A 24,907-nucleotide genomic window follows, 5' to 3' on the forward strand; every position below is an offset into this window, starting at 1 on the left:
ATTTGATGGACTCTAATCTCTGTGTTTTTGTCTTTGTTTTCTGTGCCTAGAAAACCCATCTTTTCCCATGATAGTCTATTAAATGTCTAAACTACTTTAAGGGATTAGTATAAGTGTCACCACCTCCTTAAATCCTTTCCAGCTGATTCTGCTTTACAATGAAATCCTTTGTTTCACACTGTATCCAATACAAGCCTCTATCATAGCATTTGTGACATCTTATTGCTCTTATTGTTTATATGTCTGTGTCCTTTGTAAGCACTTTAAGGGCAGGAACTAGAACAAATTTATTTCTGTATTCTTAATACCAAGCCTAGGACCTAGGACAGAAGAGGGGCTCAATAAATGTCAGTAGAATGAACAAATGTTAAACTACAAAACAGCAAATTTTATCATTATCAAAATAAGCTATGATCCACTTTTCTGAATCTAAAGAATAACACAGAATCTTAAAGAAAAGCGCCTTGAAAATAATCTGCAAGGGAAGATCACAAATATAGAATACTTTCTTTTTCAAAACTACCGGAAATTAAATTCCAGTGCATCTTTCTTGCTTAAAATAACAAAATATCTAAGTAGCTTTGACGTTTAGGGAAGTAATTAAATTGCTGTTAAGAGCATAATACATATCACTTCGCTTTGCTAAATATCACAAAAAACTTCTAGACTAGAGGTTTCTCTACTCTGACCATTGAGTCAATTAACTGGGGAAATTTAAAAAATATCTATACCCAAGTGTCACCTCAGATCAATAAAATGAGAGTCTATGAGGGTAGGGACCAGACAATGGTATTTTTTAACACTCCTTAGGTGAATATAATAATAATTTTCTCTTTTAAAATAAAAACAAAACTATATCTCTCTGGCTGTTCCTTCTTGGTCTCTTTCAGTGGCGGTCCCTTCCTCTTAGTCCTTAAATATTGGTGTTCCCACTTCTAGTCTCAAAGTCCTCAAACAGATTTCCCATAAATACAAAGTAACTTGGCTTTAAAAATGAGATCCTACATTCTTTTGAGCCCCAAATATTATATTCATTATTTTAAAGGAAAGAGGAAAAGATAAGATTTCCAGAGTTTGGTTTCTTTCCTTCCTTTCAGAGATTAGGCTCAAATCTACTTTTTACTGACAAGCCCTTTTAAAAGATCTAGATAATTCTGGACTCTATGTAGCAGTGCTAAGCCAATTCAAAGATATTATTTTGTTTTATTTGATTCTTTATCTTGTGTCTCCAAGCTTGAGAGTTATCCTCCCTCCTTTGCTTCTTAACTCAGAGGCTATTCCAATGATTATAATGAAGTTATACTTTCGGCTGCTGGGTGTGTGTGTGTGTGTGTGTGTGTGTGTGTACATATATGTGATCCAAGTACTCTTAAACAACCCAAAAGGTCCACAATATGATGCAATTTTTAATTTTGATATGGCAATATATTTGAAGCCCATGGCTATGAGGTAAAGTTTTGAACATGGGTCTAGCAAAATGCCTAACACCATTGCATCAAACCCTGGTTATTTTCCACTTATCACTTATTGTCTGATGTGCTGTCATTCTTACAATGTATTCCAGTACTATTTGTGACATGGCACACTGAAAAAATTGTAGGCTATAATCTTCACAAAAATAAGGTATTTAATACGACTATAAGTAATGCACTTTTATGCTCATGGACAGAATGGTGAGGTAGAGTGCTGAAGGTCAAAGAAAGGAAAAACCACCAAGCACAGGGTATAACATACGCTCCACCCTGCCCCCCTCCCAACTCTCTTAGGAACGCAGAATTATCTACCTCCCACTTCTCTTGATTACTTTGGAAGAGAAACGGACCATCACTCAGACGATATTTGTTTACTGTCGGTCTTTGCCCTCCACCAAATGTAAGCTCTGTGAGAGGGCAGAAACTTGTTTTATTTATTCCTGAGTCACCAGCACCTAGAAACCTAGAACAGGGCCTAGCTCTTCATATATTCTCAATAAATATTTGTCAAGTGAATAAATGTCAGGGAAGTTACAAAAGCAATCTAGTACCAAGAATAATGAGAACTTACTCTTCTTATTCACTTAAAATTTTCCAGAACTGGAAAACGCTTATATAGCTTGTGAATACTTTAATGTCTTAGTAATGTTAATATAAAAATGTTATTTGTGATTTTGTTTGTTAATTTTAGACATAGCCATATCACTTTATAATTACTTTCATTCAAATAAAATATTTTGAAAGAAAACAACTAAAAAGCCAGGTAGCCAAAAATTGTAAATTATTTACCTATGAAATATTTTTACCGAAAAAGTTAAACCCAACTCTAGCAAAGTCCCTTAGAACAGCAGTGGTTTTCAAAATTGGTTGCACTTTTAGAACTTAACAGTATCCTTTGAAAAGAAACATAAATGAGAATTTAGAACTTCAAAAAAAAGTTAAATGCCTCATTTCCCCTCCCATTTTAAAATATAAAATAAACCCTGGCTCCTTAGAGAAGTGGCCGTCCCCAGGGCAGGAAATATACATGATGAGCCTTGGATATATCTCCTGCCAGAAAGCAAGAAAATTATCAAAGACAAATGGGTCAAGTCAGAAGGACACAGGAATTAATATAATTATTAAGACAAAGTTAGGATAATGTGAGCATCGAAAAGAAAAATATATGCAAGTAATAGAAACACACTGAATACAGGCATTTGTGCTATAATAAACAAAATACCAAAGTTCTGCAATAACACACTGAAAATAACTGGCTTTATGATAAGGTTAGGATCTGACAACTCAAAACTTATTCAACTTTCTAACTATAACACTAAGAAAAACAATAACAATCCTAATACAATTTCGAACCCAATTAAAAATATTTGTTAAATTCCTATTGAGAAATATGACAATAACTACAACAAGAACAACTTTAACAACAACAAAAGAAAGGCATTTGATGGAAGAGGTGTAAGGAAGGGTTAAGGATGCTGAAGTTGATGTTTGTCATGAAGGCAAGGACAAAATGCACAAGCACCTCCACGTTCCAGTTCAACTGAACCAGACGACTGCATGCATGGTAAGAATGCAGTGAGGGATCGCCATCTATTGGTGGCTTGCAGTATTTGCCTGTATTAGTGTATTTTACATTTGGCTGGTGTTACTTGTTGAGAAACATTAACTTTTGGGAAAAATCGACTATGAATCAAAGATTTCTTTGTTAAACTGACATCGTCACGTTATTTATTTATTAATCTTGTAAAAGCTAATTCACATTATAGAAGAGATTATTTATAAAAAGTTCATAATATTCTCAAAAATAAAAGAGAAAGCAAAATCTTCCTCTCCTTGGTAACTGAGTAGGGCATCGGCATCTTATTCTGGAAATTAATAATATCCTATAATTACTGTAATGGTAACCATCAAATAGCCTTAACCGATGAGAGAAAGTTCTTTATAAATGATTCATAACTGATTCCAGCCAATAAACACAGAAGGAGTAACAATTAGGAAATTACCATTTTACAAATCTTAATGAACAATTGCTCCAGGTAATGCTCATTTATGGTTCAAGTCATTAGATGAAAGGCTGATGGGAACTTTTCAAAAAGATAAATAAGGCTGTCACCACTTTAATCCACTGTTCAATCTTAAGATCACTAAAAGTGGAACAATTAGTGTGCTTCCCAATATGAAGTACACAGCACTCCCTATGAAATATTCTTGTCATAAAACTTAAACGCAAATTTAACCCGCCACCCAAAGAGCAGTGGTTTTGAATGCTGATGGCACATCAGGAAACATCTGGGAAGCTTTGTAAACAAACACTTGCCTGCATCCTGCCACAGACCAATTAAATTGGCATCTTTCTAAGTAAGGCTCAGTCAGACATCCTCATTTTTCAAAAATGATTTTTAAAAAGCTTCCCGAGCGATTCTAAATATGCAACCAGCATTGAGAACCATTCTTCCAGAGTTCAGAGGACATACTTACAGGATATAGAGCACAGAGCAGTGACTCTCAAACTTTAATGTGTCAATTAATCCCAAGGATCTTATTAAAATACAGATTCTGATTCAGTAGGTCTGGGGAGGGGTCTGACATTCTGCTCCCAGTGATGCTAATGCATCCAGTCCACTTGAGAAGAGAAGATACAGTAAAGAGGATACAGTTGTCAAACAGAAATATGAGTCATACATGCAATTTAAAATTTTCTTGTAGCCACTTTAAAAAGCAGATGAAATTCATTTTAATAATATATTTAACCCAATACGTCTCACCAGTATCATTTTAACATGAGGTCTATATAAAAGATTATTATTGAGATATTTTACATTCTTTATTTCATACTATCTGGTGTGGATTTTACACTTAGAGCACATTTTAAATGCTCAAGAGTCACATGTAGCTAATGGCTAATATATTGAATAGCACAGGTATAGAACAAATTAAATGAGCCACAAAGAACCGATCCCAAAAGATGGACGTTTTATAGGAAAAGTCTGCAAATAGACCATGTCAGGAAAGTAAAATCAGGTGAAACTGCTATAAATTAAGAGGCTTAAGAGACATAACTATATGTAATGTATGACTTTGAATCCTGATTTGAAAAAATCAACTACAGAAAGAATTTTTTTTTTTAGACACTTGGGAACATTTGGTGCAAATGAGCATTAGATAAGAATTGTTCCTAATTTTATCAGGTGTGGTTATGAAATTCTGTGAAAAAAATGTCTAAATTTTTTAGAGATATGCAATGAAGCATGTAGGAACCAACATATGCTTCAAAATAATGCAGAAAAAGAAAAAAAAAAAGGAAAGAGATAAAGCAAATGGGAAAAACTCTTGATACCTAACTGCTCAATTTAGATCTTGGGTAATTAGGGGTTTATTGAACAATTCTTTCTTTTGTGTATACTTAAAAATTTCTTAATAAAAATTCTAAAATATAATAGCTTCAGAATCTAAACGCTAATTTTAAATGCCAGCTAAATGCTAAAAAATGGAAATAACTGAACAAAATAATGATATTTATATGTTAATATGATATTGTTTAAAAGTTGTGATTTAGGGAGGTTTCCTTTTTTCACCTACATTTACTAAATAGGGGTGCCCAAAGTAAGTCTTTTTTCTATTCTAATGAGTCATTTTTTCTAGATTAAATATTGTATTGTAGTCCCAACTGTTGCTAGGCCCCTGGACCATGTATAAGGACATCTGCTCTGTAGGAGGTTCTGCCAGCCACTTTAATCAAACATCATGACTAAAGGCAATGAAATCAATAACATCCATATCAAATTAGTACTCTTTCATGTTGTAATATCTAATTTTCTATGAATACCAAGAAAGTCCAATAGACATGGTTTTATCTAACAATCAGATACCTGGCCTTTTCCTCTTCTGGATGCATTTTCTTGATTTTTCTGTTCTCATATGGATAATAGAGTATGTAACATATACTAGCATTATTATAGTTTAATATTTTAATAACAACTGTTACCTGCCAAAAAATATATATGACCAGGAACTGTCATAATTTGTCCATTAGTAACTGGGCCATGATGACATTATTGCACTCTGTTAGGATCCGTATCACTTATCCTAAACCTTCGGCACCAAGTTGCCATGGCATCACTGCTGTATTGTTTGTAGGCTGATAGATCACACCGTCACTACCTCACTGCATCAACTTGGCTGCTGAACTGTAACCATGGCCTAGTTTCAGCAATGTATGATTCTTTATTTCCACTACTTAGACTCTTCAGTTCCTTCACTAAGGAACCCTATATAAGATGTTACTATCTTTATAAGCTTTCAAATCATGAACAGAAAAATTTTATCAGCTAACTAGAAAAAAATTCCTTATTACACATTTTATTGCTATTAATCATGACAAAGGTGTTTAACTTTTGCACAGTTCTGAAGCTGTCTATTTCTAAGGTTTGCAATGAGTGTTTCACAAAGAATCATTTGTACAGTACATCATCCATCTGAAGGTCCAAATCTGTGAATGAGGCCAAAGCTTCCCTCCCATATATGGCACTCGTCAAATAACAGTGTGGTTGATGATGTCAACCTGTCCATTACACTAGCTTATGAACCCCTTGTAAAAAAGAGACTTTGCCTTTCTTCTCTGTACTTTCAGTTACTCTCAAGCACAAAACTATACATTTAAATAAATGTTCGCTGGATAAAACTAAAAATAAAAAGTTTTTCCACCAATGAGCATAAATATGACATGTTTTTAAAAAGGCAATGAACAGAATATATTTCATAATCTTCTGAGAAATTTTCCATATATTGATTCCAAGTATTTTTTCTTTTTTTAATAAAAAATATTGGGGTGACATTCATTAATAAAATCAAATAGGTTTCAAGTGTGCAATAATATGTCATATGTATACCACGCTGTGTGTTCACCATTCAAAGTTATTTCCTACCACCACCAAATATTTGACCCCTTTTACTCCTGCCTACCGTCCCACTTCCCTCTGGTAACCACTAGTCCACTGTCTGTGTCTATGAATCTGTTTGTCATTTTTGTTTGTTACTTTTAGTTTTATATCCAACATATGAGTGAAATCACATGGTTCTCAACTTTTCCAACCTGGCTTACTTTGCTTAGCATGATCACCTCCAGATCAATCCATATTGTCAAAAATGACAATACTTCATTTTTTCTTGTGGCTGAGTAAATATTCCATTGTATATACGTACCATATTTTCTTTATCCAATCATCTATCGATTGACACTCCTATTGTTTCCATGTCTTGACCACTGTGAACAATGCTGCTATGAACAGTGGGGTGCATATATCTGTGTGGATAAATGTTTTCAAATTTGGGGGGTAAATACCCAGAAGAGGGATTGCTGGGTCATATGGTAATTCTGTTCTTAGTTTTTTGAGAAACCCCCATACTGTTTTCCACAGTGGCTGTACCAATTTGCAGTCCCACCAGCAGTATATGAGGGCTCCTTTTTGCCCACAACCTCTTCAACACTTGTTATTATTTGTTCTGTTGATGACAGCGATTCTAACAGGTGTGAGATGGTATCTCATTATGGTTTTGACTTGCATTTCCCTAATAGCTAATGAAGTTGAGCATCTTTTCATGTCTGTTGGCCAATTGTATGTCTTGGGAGAAGTATCTATTCAGGTCTTCTATCCACTTTTTAATTGAATTGTTTATTTATTGTTGAGTTGTATGAGTTCTTTATATATTTTGGAAATTAGGCCCTTATTGGAGGCATTGTTTGCAAATATATTCCCTCATTCAGATGGCTGCCTCTTTGCTTTGTTGATGGTTTCTTTTGCTGTGTAGAAGCTTTTTAGTTTGATATAGTCCCATTCATTTATTTTTACTTTTACTTCCCTTGCTTGAGGTCAAATTAATAAAATTCTCTGCAAATCCAAGGTTCGTGTTGTTTGTACCTATGTTTTCATCTATGTGATTTATTGCTTCAGGTCTTATATTTAGGTCTTTGATCCATTGTGAGTTAATTTTAGTGTACAGTGATAGACAGCAGTATAGTTTCATTCTTTTGGACGTGACTTTCCTGTTTTCCCAGCACCATTTATTGAAGAGGCTTTCCTTTCTCCATTGTATGTTTTTGGCTTTTTTGTTGAAAATTATTTGGTCCATATATACAGGGCTTTACTTCTGGACTCTCGATTCTGTTCCATTGGTCTATGTGTCTGTTTTACTGCCAATATCACACTGTTTTGATTATTTATGCTCTGTAGTATAAATTAATATCAGGCAGAGTGATACTTCCAGCCTCATTCTTTTTCCTCAGGACTGCTTTGGTGATTTTCTTTATGTGCTTTTGTGCTTCCATACAAAGGTGATGATTTTTTGTTCTAGTTCTTTAAAAAATGCCAATGGGATTTTGATGGGAGGATTGCATTAAATCTATATAACACTTAGGAAATAAGGTTGTTTTATCTATGTTAATTCTTCCAATCCATGAACAAATGAATAACTTTCCAATTCTTTGTGTCTTCTTCAATTTCTTTTAATAATGTCTTATAGTTTTCAGTGTATAGGTCCTTCACTTGCTTTCTTAGGTTTATTCTTAGGTATTTTATTCTTTTTGTTGCAATTTCAAAAGGAATTTTTTTTCATCATTTTTTTTCTTAAAATTGTTAGCATATAGGAATGCTCTGGATTTTTGTGCACTGATTTTATATACTGAAACTTTATTATATTTATTATGTCTAATAGTTTTTTAGTGGAGTCTCTAGGTTTTTCTATATAATCATATCATCTACAAAAAGTGACAATTTGACTCCATTTCCTATTTGGATGCCTTTTATATCTTTCTCTTGCCTGTCTGCACTCGCTAGGGCCTCCAATGTTATAATGAATAACAGTGGTGATAGTGGACAGCCTTGTCTTGTTTCTGATCTTAGAGGAAAGGTTTTTAGTTTTTCTTCATTAAGTATAATGTTGGCTGAGGGTTTGTCGTATATGGCCCTTATTATGTTAAGGTACTTTCCTTATGCCAATTTTTTTAAGTGTTTTGATCATAAATGGATATTATATATTGTAAAAAGCTTTTTCTGCATCTATTGATATGATCGTATGATTTTTATCCTTTGTTCTGTTTATTTGGTGTATCACATCAATGATTCGCATGTTAAACCATACCTGTGCCCCTGGGATGAAGCCCATCTGATCATGGTGTATAATCTTTTTTCATGTGGTGTTGTATTCGATTACTAGTATTTTATTTAGCATTTTTGCACCTGTGTTCACGAGGTTTTGTGTGTGTGTGTGTGTGTGTGTGTGTGATCTTTACCAAGTTTTGGTATCAGGGTAATGTTGGCCTCAATAAATGAATTAGGAAGTATTGCCTCTCCAGTTTTTTTGGAAAAGTTTGAGAAGAACAGGTATTAAATCTTTCTTGAATGTTTGGTAGAATTCACTGATGAAGCCATCTGGTCCTAGACTTTTTCTTTTTGGTAGGTTTTTAAAGATTGTTTCAATTTTCATACTGTTGATTAGTCCGTTTAGATTGTCCAGTTCTTCATAATTCAGTCTAGGAAGACTAGGAAGAACTTGTCCATTTCTTCTAGGTTATTAAACTTGGTGTTATATACTTTTTCATAGTATTCTTGTATGATTCTTTATATTTCAGTGTTACCTGTCATAACATCTCTTTCATTTCTAATTTTGTGTCATTTCTTTTTCCTTAGTGATTCTAGCCAAGGGGTTGTCATTTTTATTCATCTTTTCGGAGAACCAGCTCTTTGTTGCATTTCTTTTTTTTTTTTTTCAATTTCATTTAATTCTGCTTTAATTTTGATTATTTCTTTCCTTCTGCTGACTTTGGCCTTCATTTGTTCTTCTTTTTCTAGTTTTTAAAGATGTAACATTAGGTTGTTTATTTGGGATCTTTCTTGTTTTTCTGAGATAGGCATGTAATGATATGAACTTTCCTATTATTGCATTTGCTGTGTCCCAAAAGTTTTGATACATTGTATATTCATTTGCCTTTGTTTCTATGTATCTCCTGATCTCTCCTTTTATTTCTTCTATGACCCAGTCAGTTTTTAGTAGCATGTTGTTTAATCTCCATGTATCTGTGGTTTTTCTCACTTTTTTTGCAGTTGATCTCCAGTTTCAAAGAATTATGGCCAGAGAATATGCTTGGTATGATTTAAAACTTCTTAAATTTGTTGAGGCTAGTTTTGTGTCCCAACATATGATCTACCCTTGAGAATGTTCCATGTCCACTAGAGAAGAATATATAATCTGATGTTTTGGGATGAAAGACTGTATATATTGATTACATCCAATTGGTTTAATGTGTCATTTAAGGATAATACTTTGTCAATTTTCTATTTGGATGATCTGCCCATAGCTGAAAATGGGATATTTAGGTCCCCTACTATAATCTGTTTCTCCCTTTAGTTCTGTTAGTACTTGCTTTATATATTTTGGTGCTCCCTGATTGAGAACATGAAAATTAATAAGTGTTATGTTTGCATGATGTGATCCCCTTTATCATTATGAAATGTCCATGATTGTCTCTTGTTACAATTCTTATCTTAAGCCTATTTTGTCGGACAGCTACATGGGCTTTTCTCTGGAAGCCAACTGCTTGGAGTATCATTTTCTACCCTTTTACTTTGAGTGGTATTTGTCCTTGTAGTTGAGATGTGTCTCCTGAATGCAACATATACCTGGATTTACTTTTTGATCCAATCTGCTACTCTGTGCCCTTTTATTGGTGAGTTAAGTCTATTAACATTTAGGGTAATTATTGAAATGTGAGCTTTTCCTATAGCCATTCTATCTTTTGTTTTCTGGTAGCTCGGTGTCTCCACTGTTTCTTTGCCCTCGTGTTTCTGTTATTTTAATTTGGTGGTGTTTTATGGTTTTCCACTCTGTTCTCTCTTGTTTTATGTTATGTGTCTCAGTTCTGGATTTTGTGTGTGTGTTTACCACTGAATTTATGTAAAAAGTTATATATCTACAATATTCCTTTTCCTTGTGTGTGCACGTTATCTCCAATCCCCTTGCAGATTCAGACATTTACTCCCTCCCCTTTTCTGCTTAGTTCTTACATTCTCCTTCTTTATGCTGTATGTTCCTTTCTAAGTTGTAGTAGCTGTTGTCACCTTGTTTTTTTAAAGTTTTTGTTTGTTTGTTTTTTACTTTTAACCATTATGTATTATTTAAGTTTATAATACCCTGTTCTCAATGAGGGTTGCACTTTTCTGCTTCTGTCTGCCTGCTAGTCATCTTACTCACATTTGCCTATTTTTTATCCTTTTGTTTCAGGTAGAATGATCCCCTACAGTATTTCCTGTAAGGTAGGACTTATGGTGGAAAATTCCCTCAGCTTTTGTATGTCTGAAAAGGTCTTTACTTCTCCTTTATAACCAAAGAAGAGCTTTGCTGGATATATTATTCTTGGCTGGTATTTCTTTCTTTCAATAGTTTGAATATTTGGTTCTACTCCCTCCTAGCTTTTAAGTTTTGTGCTGAGAAGTTCAATGATAATATAATGGGTTTTCTTTTATAGGTTACTGTTTTCTTTTCCCTGGCTTCCTTGAGAATTAATTTTTGACAATTTCAATATAATGTATATTAGAGAAGGCCTTTTTGAGTTGAGATAATTAAGTGTTCTGTTAGCTTCTTGGATTCCAGGATCCAGTTCTTTCCACAGGTTTAGGAAATTCTTGTCAACTATTTGTTTGAATATGCTCTGTTTCCTTCTTCATCTCTTCTCCATCTGGTATACTCATTATTTATGTCACCTTTTTTGATGATGTCCGATAGTTCTTGTAGATAGTTCTTTCCTTCTTTTTTTTCACTCTCAAGTCTCTCTTCTTCCTTCTGCATCATTCCATATTTCTGTCTTTGATATCACTAATTCTTTCTTCCAGCTGATCTACTCTATTTCCTAAGCTTGCTATTTCATTCTTCATCTCTTTTAGTGAGTTTTTCAGCTCCAGAAGTTCTTTTTTAGTTTCAATCTCCTTGGTAAAGTAGTCCTGTTGTTCACTAATTTTGTTTCTAAGTTCTTAGAACTGTTAATCAGAATTTTCTTCCATCTTGTTGAGTTTTTTTCAGAAGTGCAATATGAATTTTGCTATTTAAACTGCATATTTCTATATCTCTTAAGCTTATTTTCTGGAGATTTTCATTTTCTTTCTGAGCTACCTTGTCACATTGGTGATTCATGGTGTTTGAAGGACTATTTCTTTGTCTAGGCATTAATGGGAAAGTAATTTGCTTTTTTTTTTTAATAAAGAAAATTTATTATAGAGTGCTCTTTAGCAAGTTAAGAGATTTTTCTTTTGATTTCCAGTAGGTGGCGCCCAAGTCTTCAGCACTGCCCAAACCTACTGGAGTTTTGCTTTGTGGTTAAGAATATCTTTTTTTCTCTGGAAAGGTGTGTATCTCCTCTGTGGTCAGGTTGCCTTGGTCCCAAGGTTACTGTGGGAGAATGTGAAGGGCGATGGGAGTCTGAGCCCCGGTACTGCTCCAATTGTTAGGTGCAATGCTCCTCTGCTTCCTTATGAATCAGCCTGACTGGATAGGGGTGGGTGAATTGGGAGAGGCCAGCTTCATGACTGTTTTCCTTCCAGTAATGGTGGCTCTCGGGCTTCAGCTGCTTTGTGTCTATAACCCCTCTCCTATTTCTGAGACCGGCTGCTGTGTATGTTTCAGTTCTCGCTACACAATATCCTCCGTGGCTCAGTGCTTGTGCTGGGAGAGTGAGGGGCAGGGGAGCGGGCGTGCTCTGGGATGGTGAGGGAATGCAGCCAGGCTCCATGACTCAGCTTTCTACCTGGCAAAGGCGACTGCTAAGACACAGCTGTCACCCTTCTGCGCTCAGTCCCTGTCCTGCTCTCTGCCCCGCTCCCTGGGCTCTGCTGTGTGGAATATGCTTATCCCTCAGGCAGGACTGTTTGGGGCTTCAAACAGCCACGAAAGCATCATATGTTGTTGTCCCCTCTCCCTCGCCCGGCTGGGAGCTCTGGGCTGGAGCTGCTTTCCGCAGTGCGTGGCTTTGTTTCTTTCTCTCCTCCTCCCTGTCACACGTGCGAATGGCCCACCTTCTAATGCTCTGATGCACAGATCCCTCAGACATGCTTGTGTGCAGGTTAGGTGCTATTTGTTGGGATATAAGTGTTCAGCTCCTTATAGTTTCAAGGGGAGAGATCAGGGAAGATCCCTCATGCTGCCATGCTCTGACATCACCGATTCCAAGTGTACTGATTTCAAACTATACCACAGATTTCAATAAAACTATGAACATAAAAAAACTATAATAATGCTATATTTCCCAACGATAACATTACTCCTAAACATCATTTTTAGAGATGTAAAATTTTTCAATATTTTAAAACTCCACCAAATATAAACTTAATCACTCAAATGTACTTTTGTTAATGTCTTGTAAAATGCTCCAAATTAGTGTTGCATCACTTATCAATGAGGAAAAGAATTATAGTTAAAAGTGGCACCCATTAAGTAATAAGTCTCCCTCACATACGTGGTCTATACAAATCTATACTGTAATAATAAATATTAATCCAACTGCCATTTAGAAACTAGATCTCAAAAGTGAATTTGTTGATTCCCAGGAATAATATAATCAAGTTCAAACTCATGGTTTGATCTGTAGTTTGGGGGCATGGTAAGGTAAAACATTTTAAATTCACTATCTTTCTGAGTGAACTTATTAAGGTGATTTTAAGGCTTCTATAAGCCAAAATAGAAGAATAATCTTTGAATGCCCTCTTTGTCCTAGCTATATTATACATGATACTATTTAATATTCATAATAATCCACAAGGGGACTATTATCTCCATTTTACCAATAAGGAAACAGAGGTTCTAAGACATTAAGTTTGAGCTCATAATAGGCAAGCATAAAGTCAGTATCTGAACACAGTCCTGATTTGCAAGAAAGCTTTAGGATACTCTATACTATATCATACTAACTTGTACTCTGCTATCAAAACTACAAAATGTTCAGATTTTATGAGTATTGAAAGGTATAATTAAAGCGCACTTTAACGGTAATTCAAAAACACATCTAACCATTGAGAAATACATAAAAAGAATAAGTAAAGTGACAAAGGATTTAAGTCACCCAGGAAAAGATAACCAATATAATATAGAAGCAAATATTAGATGCCTCATATTCCATTTACTACTACTCTTCTGACCTTTTCATACATTACACATTATAAATTTTATACATTATAATTTTAATCTTCTCAAGATTAACAAAGGCAATTTCTGTGCCTATCTCTGATGCAGGCCTTCCTAATTGCTTGAAAAAAAATCTCAGCAACATAAAAAGAAAAAAAGAGTGTCCACTCTCTCCCTACAGTTGCAAAAATATCCAGAGTATTCTGCACCTTTAAGATAATTCTGATAACATAGTCAATTGTGAACATTCTGAAAGGAATGTCTCTTACTCTTCTGTTCAGTATTCTTGTAACAGTTTTTGTGCAAAGGAATCTTGAAAGGTACCAGTTTACACCCACCTAGAGATTTTAGCCATGCTGTGGGAGAGTAAATCTTTAACCTCTAATTGCAAGGAAAGAGTTTTTTAATTTTTAAAATTGTCTAAATAATTTTTATTTGTTGCTTTGGTAAAATTTAGTTAAAATCTCCTGAAAGGTATTAAAAACAATTGTAAGGTTTCTTTGAAAAATCAAGAGGATCAATGACACTTTTCTATCATAGATAAATGATAAAACTGTAACTTGTAGATTCCTTTTGCCAACTAAAAAAGTTTGAGTCTTTGTTTCCCTTAAATTTAATCAAAAGTAAAATAAATGCGATACATTCAAATTTAATTCTCAAATGAAAATATCTGATTAAATAAAAACTGACTTCATAATTATTTTTAACTTCAAACAATTTAGACAAACTACTAAGATTATTTGCAAAAGAAAAATTATCTTCTTGACATACAAATGGCCAACAGATATATGCAAAGATGCTCAACTTCACTAGCTATTAGGAAAATGCAAATCAAAACCATAATGAGATACCACCTCACACCTTTCAGAATGGCTATTATCAAAAGACCAGAAATAACAAGTGTTGGAGAAGATGTGGAGAAAAAGGAATCCTCTTATACTGCTGATAGGATTATAAACTGGTACAGCCACTACAGAAAACAGTATGGAGGTTCCTCAATGAATTATGACCCAGTAATCCTTCTTCTGGGTATCTAACCCCAAAATTTGAAAACATAAAGTTTGTAAAGATATATGCACCCCGATGTGCATTGCAGTATTATTCACAGTGTCCAAGACATGAAAACAACTTACATGCCCTTTGATAGATGACTGGATAAAGAAGATGTGGTATATATATATACAATGTACTACTCAGACATAAGAAAGGATGAAATACTGCCATTTGCAACAACATGGATGGATCCTGAGAGTATCATGCTAAGCGAAATAAGTCATAGAAAAGGATAAGAACTATATGATTTTACTCATATGTGATATAAAACAGAAAGCAACAAATGAACGTATAAAACAAACAAACTCATAGACACAGACAATAGTATGAAGGTTACCAAAGGGGATGTGGGTTAGGGGAAAGATGACAAGAATAAAAGAGGTCGAACATATGGTGACAGAGGGAGACTAGACTACAGGTAGTGAGCACACAATGCAATATACAGATGATGCATTACAGAATTGTACACATGAAACTTCTATAATGTTATTAACCAATATCACCCCAATGAATTTAATGAATCGAAAAAATTATCTTCTTAATCTTTTAATTGCAAAGAAATAACCACGAATCTCCATTGTTTGGCTCTTGATATTTTCTCCTTGCTTACAAAAACAAGGGGCTATGGAAGGTGTTAATCCACCCCTCAAGTGATACCCCATAGGATAAACTCTCTTTAAAATATTTTTAAAAATATAAGAAATGACATATAAATATAAGTTATCAAGATACAAATTTCTAGAAAATATTAAATTTTTCTGTCCCTTAATAAAACTTTTTTTACTTAGAAAATCATCTTTTATACTTAGCCTTCTTGCAAATTACATGCTAATTACAAAAGGACAACAATAACTATATAAAAGAAAAAAATACCTTAACCAAATGATTAAAGTTTATATAACTACTAAAAAGCCAACAGACTTCATGGACCGCTGGAAGTGATATCCTGAGGACACACCACTTATGTCGTATACTAGCCACAAATGAATAAGTTTATTCTAAACACAAAGAAAAGCAAACAAACTAAGACTGAGAGACATTCTATAAAATTATACGCCTGTATTCTTTAGAAATATCAATTTCATGTGAGACGAACACTGAAAAACTATTCTAACTTAAAAGTGACTGAAGAGAGTGACAATCAAATGCAAAATACGATCCTGAATTTGATCTTTATCAGAAAAACAAAAGTTGCGATAAGGGACATTATTTGGACAATTGAAAAAAGTGAAATATGAGTTACAGGTAAGATGAAAGTGTAGTACTAATTCACATTTCTTAAACTGAAAGTTGGATTATGATTATATAAAAGGTCTGTTTTTAGTAAAGACACATTGAAGTATTAAGCAGTAAAGAGGCATAATGTATGTAACCTTGCAGGTGGTTCAAGAAATAATATATATGTGTATACAGGGAAAGGGAGAGAATTATGACAAATATGGCAAAATGCTGAAAACTGGTGAATCTAGGAAAAGGTATACAGAAATTATTTTTAAAAAATTAAAAACCATTCTTTAAGATTAAGTAAATATTAATGAGAAGATTTCACCACAAACAATTGACAAAATCAAATTTGACAAAATGGTATGATTAATACAAGGGCTTTGGATAGTGACAAGTTATTCACCATAATGTAGATCAATACACGCAGCTTTCTTCATCAATAGAAGTCTTGCTATGGAAAAAGTTAGCAAGACTAAACTGTGCTTAGTGATAATCTGATACAATCTGGTAACAGTTTATGCACCGGAACTACACTTTGAGTAGTACTGGTCTTACGTACCATCTTTCTGTAATCAATTAATCAATCAGTCAATCAATAACTAAATAAATAAATACTTTAAAAATTATGCATTGCAATTGGAAGAATATGCCAAGTTACAGGAGTTAACTCTGGGTAGCACAATTGAATGGTCATTTTTATTTTCTTCCCATATCTGATATAAACGTTTCTACAATGAGCATGGATTACTTTTATAATAAGAAAAGACTTTTAAAAAATAGTGAAAAATAACTTAATAGTAGGCAATCAGATTTCTTGGAATTTGAATCCTGTGTCAAAAAGTGACATTTTCTTAAGTTCACATATTGCCAAAATTTTTCCAAAAGGATTTCACTTACAGCTGATCTTGAAGCTCCACAATTATATATTCTAATTGTTCCTTTTCCAATTTATGGGCTAGATCAGAATCTTCAATCCTTTGTAGTAGTGTTTTATTCTGGGAGACAGATTCAGACAGCTGGTTCTCTCGAAGTCGTAAGAGTTCTTCAAGATAACTCTGGAAATATAGATCACCAAGATATAGCAACTGCAAAATTCTAATATATATCTTGAAGATAAATGCTGAGTAGCTTAAATGTTATTCTTACCTATATTGTAATAAAACGATTTCAAAATATCACTGATGAAACAGTAAAAAATAATTGTTTTAACTGAATACAAAATGTAGCATATGTTCATTATTTAAAGCTCTTCTCTAACGTTCAATAAAATGTTTATAATTTAAGGTAAAACTTAGTTAAGACTTATAATTTTTAAACTCTACAACAATGATAAAATATTCTACATGCCTCCTAGCTTCAAAATACAAAATACAAACCTAATTACAGAATGACCAATTATAAGCTGCCTCTATGTGATTATTTTTCAAAAACAGATATTAACATTTTAGTGTTAACAAATTAGTGGGGAGCACTATAATGTTTCAACAGGTTTAGGGATTGCCTAGTGTCATATTCTAGTTCTACTAGTTATCAGCTATGTGTCTCTGCGTAAATTACTTAATCCCTCTGCAAGGTAGTTTCATCATCTAAAAAAATGACAACAATAAGTGTGCCTAGTTAAGAAGAATAAATGAATCAATACACATAATATGCTTAGAATACTACCTGGTACACTGTATGCAATATATAATTCCTAGCTATTATTATTAGCGAACACCTAAAAATATGAGACCTCTTGGACTAATCCACTGTCTCATCTTTTTATTCATTTACTGTTTCTTTGCCCTTTTTGCTCTGCTTTCTGGGAGACTTCATTGAATTTATCCTCCAAATCCTTATACTGAATTTTTGAATTCAGGAAAATTTATTTTTAATTTCCAGTAGCTCGATCATGTTTTCTAATTATTCCCTTCTCATGGCATCCTACTTTTGTATTACAATGTACTTTCAAATTCCTCCCAGGATATTAAAATCTTTTTTTTTCTTAAAGTATTCTTCTATTACATTATGGTATCCTATTCATGTCATTAACAAACTGTTTTAACTATTTCAGCTTTATGATAAATGTTAATAGAAGCTAATACTGCTCTTCCCTCATTTAGTTTCTTTTTCAGATTTTTCCTGACAATTCTCAAATGTTTTTTCTATAATAAAAATGTAAAAAATTAAAAATTAAGTTGATTCTTACAAATGAAGTATGTGTGTATAAATACATACAGCTTAATATAAACTATATATGAATATTTATAAACATTAGTAAACAATACTACCACCTAGATTAATTACCAATTTTTAAGACCCTATAATACCCTTAGCTAATCACACCCCTCTGCCCCCTGTACAAAAGTATCAATACTCTAAGATTTGTGTTTACCATCTTCTTTTCTTTCTAGCTTTACCACAAATGTATATCTTAAACAATTACTTAGTTTTGCTGGGTTTTGTCTATATTCTTTTGAAACTTTTTTCATCCACAATGATGGGTCTAGTTAAAGTTCATTTACTTACAATACTGAATAGTATTCCACTGTATGAATACTGCAGTGTGTTTATTCACTCTCCTGTCAATGGCTATTTGGATTATTTTAGGTTTTTCTAATATAAACAATATTACTGTAAACACTCATTTATGTTACCGAGTTACACACATTTATTAGATAATGTCAAATTGTTCATATTAATCACATTCCCACCTACTAGTAATTCACATGACCTTATTTTAGTATCAAAGTTATATTAAATTCATAAAATTCATTTAAAAATATTCCTTCTTTGTCTATCTTCAAGGTCAAAAGAGAGATTACTGTAGTCTTCCGCTTATTGTTTCCGGTACCCGATGTCAACTGTGGTCCAACAATATTAAATGGAAAATTCCAGAAATATACAATTCTTAAGTTTTAAACTGCACTCCATTGAGTAGTGTGATGAAATCTCTTGATACCTTGCTCTGTCCCACCTGAGATGCAAATTATTCCTTTATCTAGCATACTCACACTGTGTACACTACCTACCTGTTAGTTACTTAGTAGCTGTCCAGGGTGTCAGATTGACTGTTGTGGACTGCAGTGTTTGGGTTCAAGTAACCTTATTTCACTTAAAAAAATGCCACATTTGGTTAACTTTTATTATATCATACTGTTATAATTGTTCTATTTTATTATTAGTTATTGTTGTTAATCTCTTGATGTGCCTAATTTATAAATTAAGCTTTATCATTGGTATGTAGGTATAGGAAAAAACATAGTATAATTAGGTTTAGTGCTATCTATGGTTTCAGGTATCCATCAGGGGTTTTGGAATGTATCCCCTGTGGATGAGGAGGGACCACTGTCCTCCAAGTTTGGTAGGATCTTCCTCCTAAACCAAACAAGTCTGATGATTTTGGGCTGGAGGAAGGGATAGATTTTAAACTACTTAATTTGTTTAATGGTAATAGGTCCATCTATGTTGAGGAGAAATATTTTTTGGGGGGGCTTTATTGAAATATAATAGACAGATGCTCACATTTACATTGTACAATTCAATGAGTTTTTTTCAATTATAGTGGCATACAATAATATATTAATTTTAGTTATATAGCATAGTGATTAGAGACCTATGTAACTCACAAAGTGATCAACCTACTAAATCTAGTAGCACTCTTCCCCCTTACATATTTATTATAACATTTTTGACTATTTTCCTTATGCTATGCTTTATATCTCCAAGTCTATTTTGTAACTATTCATTTGTACTTCTCAATCCCTTCCTCTTTTTGCACCATCCTCCCCAACCCCGCCCCCCGCCCCATCTAGTAGCCCTCAAAATACTCTCTGGACCTATGAGCTTGTTTCCATTTTTGTTGTTGTTGTTGATTGTGTTCTTTAGATTCCACATGTATGTGAAATCATGTAATATTTGTCTCTCTATATCTGACTTATTTCATTCAGCGCAATACCCTCTAGGTCCATCAAAGTCCATCTTTTTCCATCTTCTTGCTTTTAGTTTGTGTGTGCCTTTTAATCTGAAGTGAGTCTCTTGCAGGCAGCATATGTAGGGGTCTTGTTTCTCATCCATTCAGCCACTCTATCTTTTGGTTGGAGCACTTAATTCTTTTCCTTTTGAGGTACTTGTTGATAGGAATATAGTTATTACAATTCTTTATTCATGTTTTTGATACATGATTTTTCTTCTTAAAGAAGTCCTTCCAACATTTCCTGTAATACTAGCTTGGTGGTAATAAATTCCTTTAGCTTATTTTTGTCTGGGAAGCTCTTTATCTGTCCTTTAACTCTAAATGATAGCTTTGCTGGATAAAGTATTCTTGGTTGTAGATCCTGGGTTTTCAACACATTGAATATTTTTTTTTGCCAAGCCCTTCTGTCCTGCAAAGCTTCTTTTGAGAAATCAGCTGCCAGTCTCACAAGTGCTCCCTTGTAGGTAACTAACTGCTTTTCTCTTGCCGATTTTAAGATTCTCTCTTTGTATTTAACCTTTGGCATTTTAATTATAACGTGTCTTGATGTGGGGCTCTTTGGATTCCCCTTTAAGAGGCATCTGGAGCTGCCAGCTGCTGCTGCTGCAGCCTCTGTCCCACTCAGCTGCTAGAGGCAGGGCAGCTATGTGTCCTTGCCCTGTCCTACCTTCTGCCATTGTATGGTGATTTCTTAGATTTCTCCCTAGTTGTATGGCTTGTTCATCTAGATCCTAGGTGATTTTTCCTTGCTGTTTGCTCGTTGTTTCTGTCACAACTTTGATTTGGTTGCCAGAGGGATGGACAGAGCCTCTATCTTCTACGCCATTTTTCACCTCACCTTGAGAAGAAATATTTATATAAATTCTTCACCTAAGTTTTCTAAGGTATTGATATAAAGTTGCTAAAGTTCTATAATTATTGGGGGGGTCTGCTGCATTTATAGGTATTCTGTCTATACTTGTTTTTTAATTGGTGGGGTGACACTGATCAACAAAATCCAATAAATTTCAAGTGTACAATTCAACGGTAACTCACATATATATTGCATGTGTGTTCACCACCTATAATCAGATTTATCTCCGTCACTACATATTTGACCCCTTTTACCTCTACCTTCTCCCTCCCCCACTACCCTCTGGTAACCACTGTCCATGTCCATGAGTTGCTCTTTGTCTGTCATGTTTGTTTGTTGCTTTCAGATTTATATCACACATATAAGTGATATCATTTGGTTTTCGACTCTTTCTATCTGGCTTATTTTGCTCAGCATGATTACCTTAAGTACCATCCATGTTACTGTAAATGGTAGTATTTCATCTTTTCTTATAGGTGAGTAATATTCCATTGTATATATATAGGAAACTTCAGTTGCTTCCACATCCTGGCCAGTGTGAATAATGCAGTGAACATAGGTGTGCATATATCTTTTCAGATAAATGTTTTCAAGTCTTTGGGGTAAATACCCAGTAGAGAGATTGCTAGATCATATGGTAGGTCAAGTCTTAGTTTTTTGAGGAACCTCCATACTGTTTTCCATAGTGGTTCTACCAACTTGCAGTCCCACCAGCAGTATAATAGGGTTCTTTTTTATCCACAACTTCTCCACCACTTGTTATTACTTATCCTATTGATGACAGCCATTCTAACAGGTGTGAGATGGTATCTCACTGTGGTTTTGATTTGCATTTCCCTAATAGCTAATGAAGTTGAGCATCTTGTCAGGTTTGTTGGCCACTGTATGTCTTCTTGCAAGAAGTGTCTGTTCAGTTCCTCTGCCCATTTTTTCATTGGATTGTTTGGGGTTTTTTCTGTTGCTGTTGTTGTTGAGTTGTATGAGTTCTTTGTATATTTTGGATATTAGGCCCTTATCAGAGGTCTTGCTTGCAAATATATTTTTCAATTCGGATGATTTATCTTTTGCTGTGCAGAAGCTTTTTAGTTTGATATAGTCCCATCCATTTATTTTTGCTTTTACTTCCCTTGCCTTTGAGGTCAAATTTATAAAATCTTCTCCAAATTCAAGGTCCTTGCAGTTTGTACCTATGTTTTCTTCTATGCAATCTACTGTTTCAGGTCTTAGATTCAGGTCCTTAATCCATTTTGGTGTGTGGTGATAGACAACAGTCTAGTTTCATTCTTTTGCAGGTGACTTTCTAGTTTTCAAGAATCATTTATTGAAGGGGCTTTTCTTTCTCTACTGTATGTTTTTGGCTTGTTGAAAATTATTTGCCCATATAAATATGGGTTTACTTCTGGACTGTCAGTTCTGTGAGTCTGTTTCAGACATTGGTTCATGTGTCTGTTTTTCTGCCAATATCATGCTGTTCTGATTACTGTTACTTTGTGGTATAATCTGAAGTCAGGCAGAGTGATGCCTCCAGCCTCGTTTTTTCTCAGGATGCCTTTGGTGATTCGGGGTCTTCTGTGCTTCCATACAAATGTGATGATTTTTTTGTTCTATTTCTTTTAAAAATACTAATGAGATTTTGATGGGGATTGCATTAAATCTGAGTAATGCTTTAGGTTATAAGGTCATTTTAAATGTTGATTCTTCCAATCCAAGAACATGGAATATCTTTCCATTTCTTTGTGTCCTCTTCGATTCTTTCAATAGAGTCTTATTGTTTTCATTATAAAGGTCCTTCACATGTTTCATTAGATTTATTCCTAGGTATTTTATTCTTTTTGTTGCAATTGCAAAAGGATTTTTTTTTCATTTCTTTTTCTGACAGTTCATTATTAGAATATAGGTATGCTATAGATTTTTGAATATTGATTTTCTATCCTGAATCTTTACTGTATTTATTATTTCCAGTAGTGTTCTTGTGGAGTCATTAGGGTTTTCTACATAGAGAATCATGTCATCTGCAAATAGTGACCGTTCGACTTCTTCATTTCCAATGTGAATGCCTTTTATTTCTTTCTCTTGCCTGACTGCACTTGTTCAGACCTCCAAGATTATACTGAATAACAGTGGTGATAGCAGACTGCCTTGTCTTGTTACTGATCTTAGAGGAAGGAAAGGTTTTAAGTTTTTCACCATTAAATATAATGTTGGCTGAGGGTTTGTCATATACGTCCTTTACTATGTTGAGGTACTTCAATATCTGTTGTGTTTTGATCATAAATAGATGCTGTATCTTGTCAAAGGCTTTTTCTACATCTATTGATAATGATCATATGATTTTCAATTTGTTAATGTGGTGTATCACATTAATTGATTTGCAAATATTAAAGCAACCTTGCATCCAAGGAATAAATCCAATTCGATCATGGTGTATGGTCTTTTTAATGTATTGCTGAATTTAGTTTGCTAATGTTTTGTTGAGTATTTTTGTATCTGTGTTCATGAGAGATACTGGTCTGTAGTTTTTTGTGTGTGCTATCTTTACCAGGTTTTGGTATCAGGGAAATATTGGCCTCATAAGATGAATTAGGAAGTATTGCCTCCTCTTTGATTTTTTGGAAGAGTTGAAAATAGGTATTAAATCTTCTTTAAATGTTTCATAGAATTCACTGGTGAAGCCATTTGGTCCTGGACTTTTACTTTTTGGTAGGTTTTTGATGATTATTTCAATGTCCATACTGCTGATTGGTCTATTTAGATTATACAAGTCTTCAGGATTTAGTCTAGGAAGATTGTCTATTTCTTAGAACTTGTCCATTTCTTCTAGGTTATTAAACTTGATGTTATGTACTTTTCATAGTATTCTTGTATGATTCTTTATATATCAGTGTTATCTGTCATAACATCTCTTTCATTTCTAATTTTGTCCTTTCTCTTTTTTCTTTAGTGAGTCTAGCCAGTAGTTTGTCAATTTTATTTGTCTTCTCAAAGAACCAGCTCTGTGTTGCATTTATTTTTTCTATTGTCTTTTTGTTCTCAATTTCATATAATTCTGCTCTAATTTTTATTATTTCCTTCCTTCTGCTGATTTTGGCCTTCATTTGTTCTTCTTTTTTGAGTTTTTTAAGATGAAGTATTAGGTTGTTTATTTGGGCTCATTCTTGTTTTTTGAGGTAGGCCCTAATGATATGAAGGTCCCAAAAGTTTTGACATGTTGTACTATCATTCTCATTCATTTTTACGTGTCTGTTGATCTGTCTTTTTATTTTTCTGTTATCCAGTCAGTAGTATGTTGTTTAACTTCCATGTATTCATGGTTCTTCCTGCTTTCCTTTTATCATTGATCTCCAGCTGCAAAGTATTATGATTAGAGAATATGGTTCATATGATTTCAATCCTCTTATATTATTTAAGGCTAGTTTTGTGTCCCAGCATTTGTCCATCCTTGAGAATGTTCCATGTGCACTAGAGAAGAATGTATAAGCAGCTGTTTTGGGATGGAAAGCTCTGTACATTTTGATTATGTCCAGTTGGTCTAATGTGTCATTTAAGGATGTTATTTCCTTATTGATTTTGTTTGGATGATCTGTCTATATCCAACAGTGGGGTATTTAGGTCCCTTGCTACAATAGTGTTTTGGTCTGTTTCTCCCTTTAGTTCTGTTAGTAATTGCTTTACATATTTCGGGGCTTCCCGATTGGGAGCATAGATATTAATAAGTGTTACGTCTTCTTGGTGCATGATTCCCTTTATCATTATGAAGTGTTCCTCAATATCTTTCTTTACACTTTTTATTTTGAAGTCTATTCCATCTGATATTAGTACTGCTAGTCCCGCTTTTCTCTGAATGCCATTTACTTGAAATATCATTTTCCACCCTTTCGCTTTGAGTCTATATTTGTCTTTGGAAATGAGATGTGTCTCCTGGAGGCAGCATATGATTGGGTTTTGTTTTTTGATCTATTCTGCAACTCTGTTATTTTTTCTTGGTGAGTTCAGTCCATTTACATTGAGGGTGATTATCGAAATATGAGGTCTTCTTATAGCCATTTTATCTTTCGCTTTCTGGTAGCTCAGTGTTTCCATTGTTTCCTTGTCCTTGTGTTTCTGTTTTCTTTATTTTGGTTGGCTTTTGTGGGTTTTCCCTCTGGTCCTTCTTGTTTTATGTTATATACTTTGGTTCTAAATCTT

At 33.9% G+C, this 24,907-nt stretch overlaps 1 protein-coding gene across 3 annotated transcripts in view; it reads right to left on the reverse strand.

The window, feature by feature from the left end:
• Positions 1 to 24,907, reverse strand: part of RUNDC3B (RUN domain containing 3B) — a 131,426-nt gene that overhangs the window by 23,970 nt on the left and 82,549 nt on the right. For all 3 annotated transcript variants that reach the window (XM_011364123.2, XM_011364110.2, XM_023533405.1), the window contains one exon: positions 16,812 to 16,969. In XM_011364123.2, the coding sequence (XP_011362425.1) occupies positions 16,812 to 16,969 (158 nt within the window). The remainder of the gene's footprint in view (positions 1 to 16,811; positions 16,970 to 24,907) is intronic.

This window comes from Pteropus vampyrus, unplaced genomic scaffold (assembly GCF_000151845.1).
Source record: "Pteropus vampyrus isolate Shadow unplaced genomic scaffold, Pvam_2.0 Scaffold4, whole genome shotgun sequence".
Classification (NCBI taxonomy): Eukaryota; Metazoa; Chordata; class Mammalia; order Chiroptera; family Pteropodidae; genus Pteropus; species Pteropus vampyrus.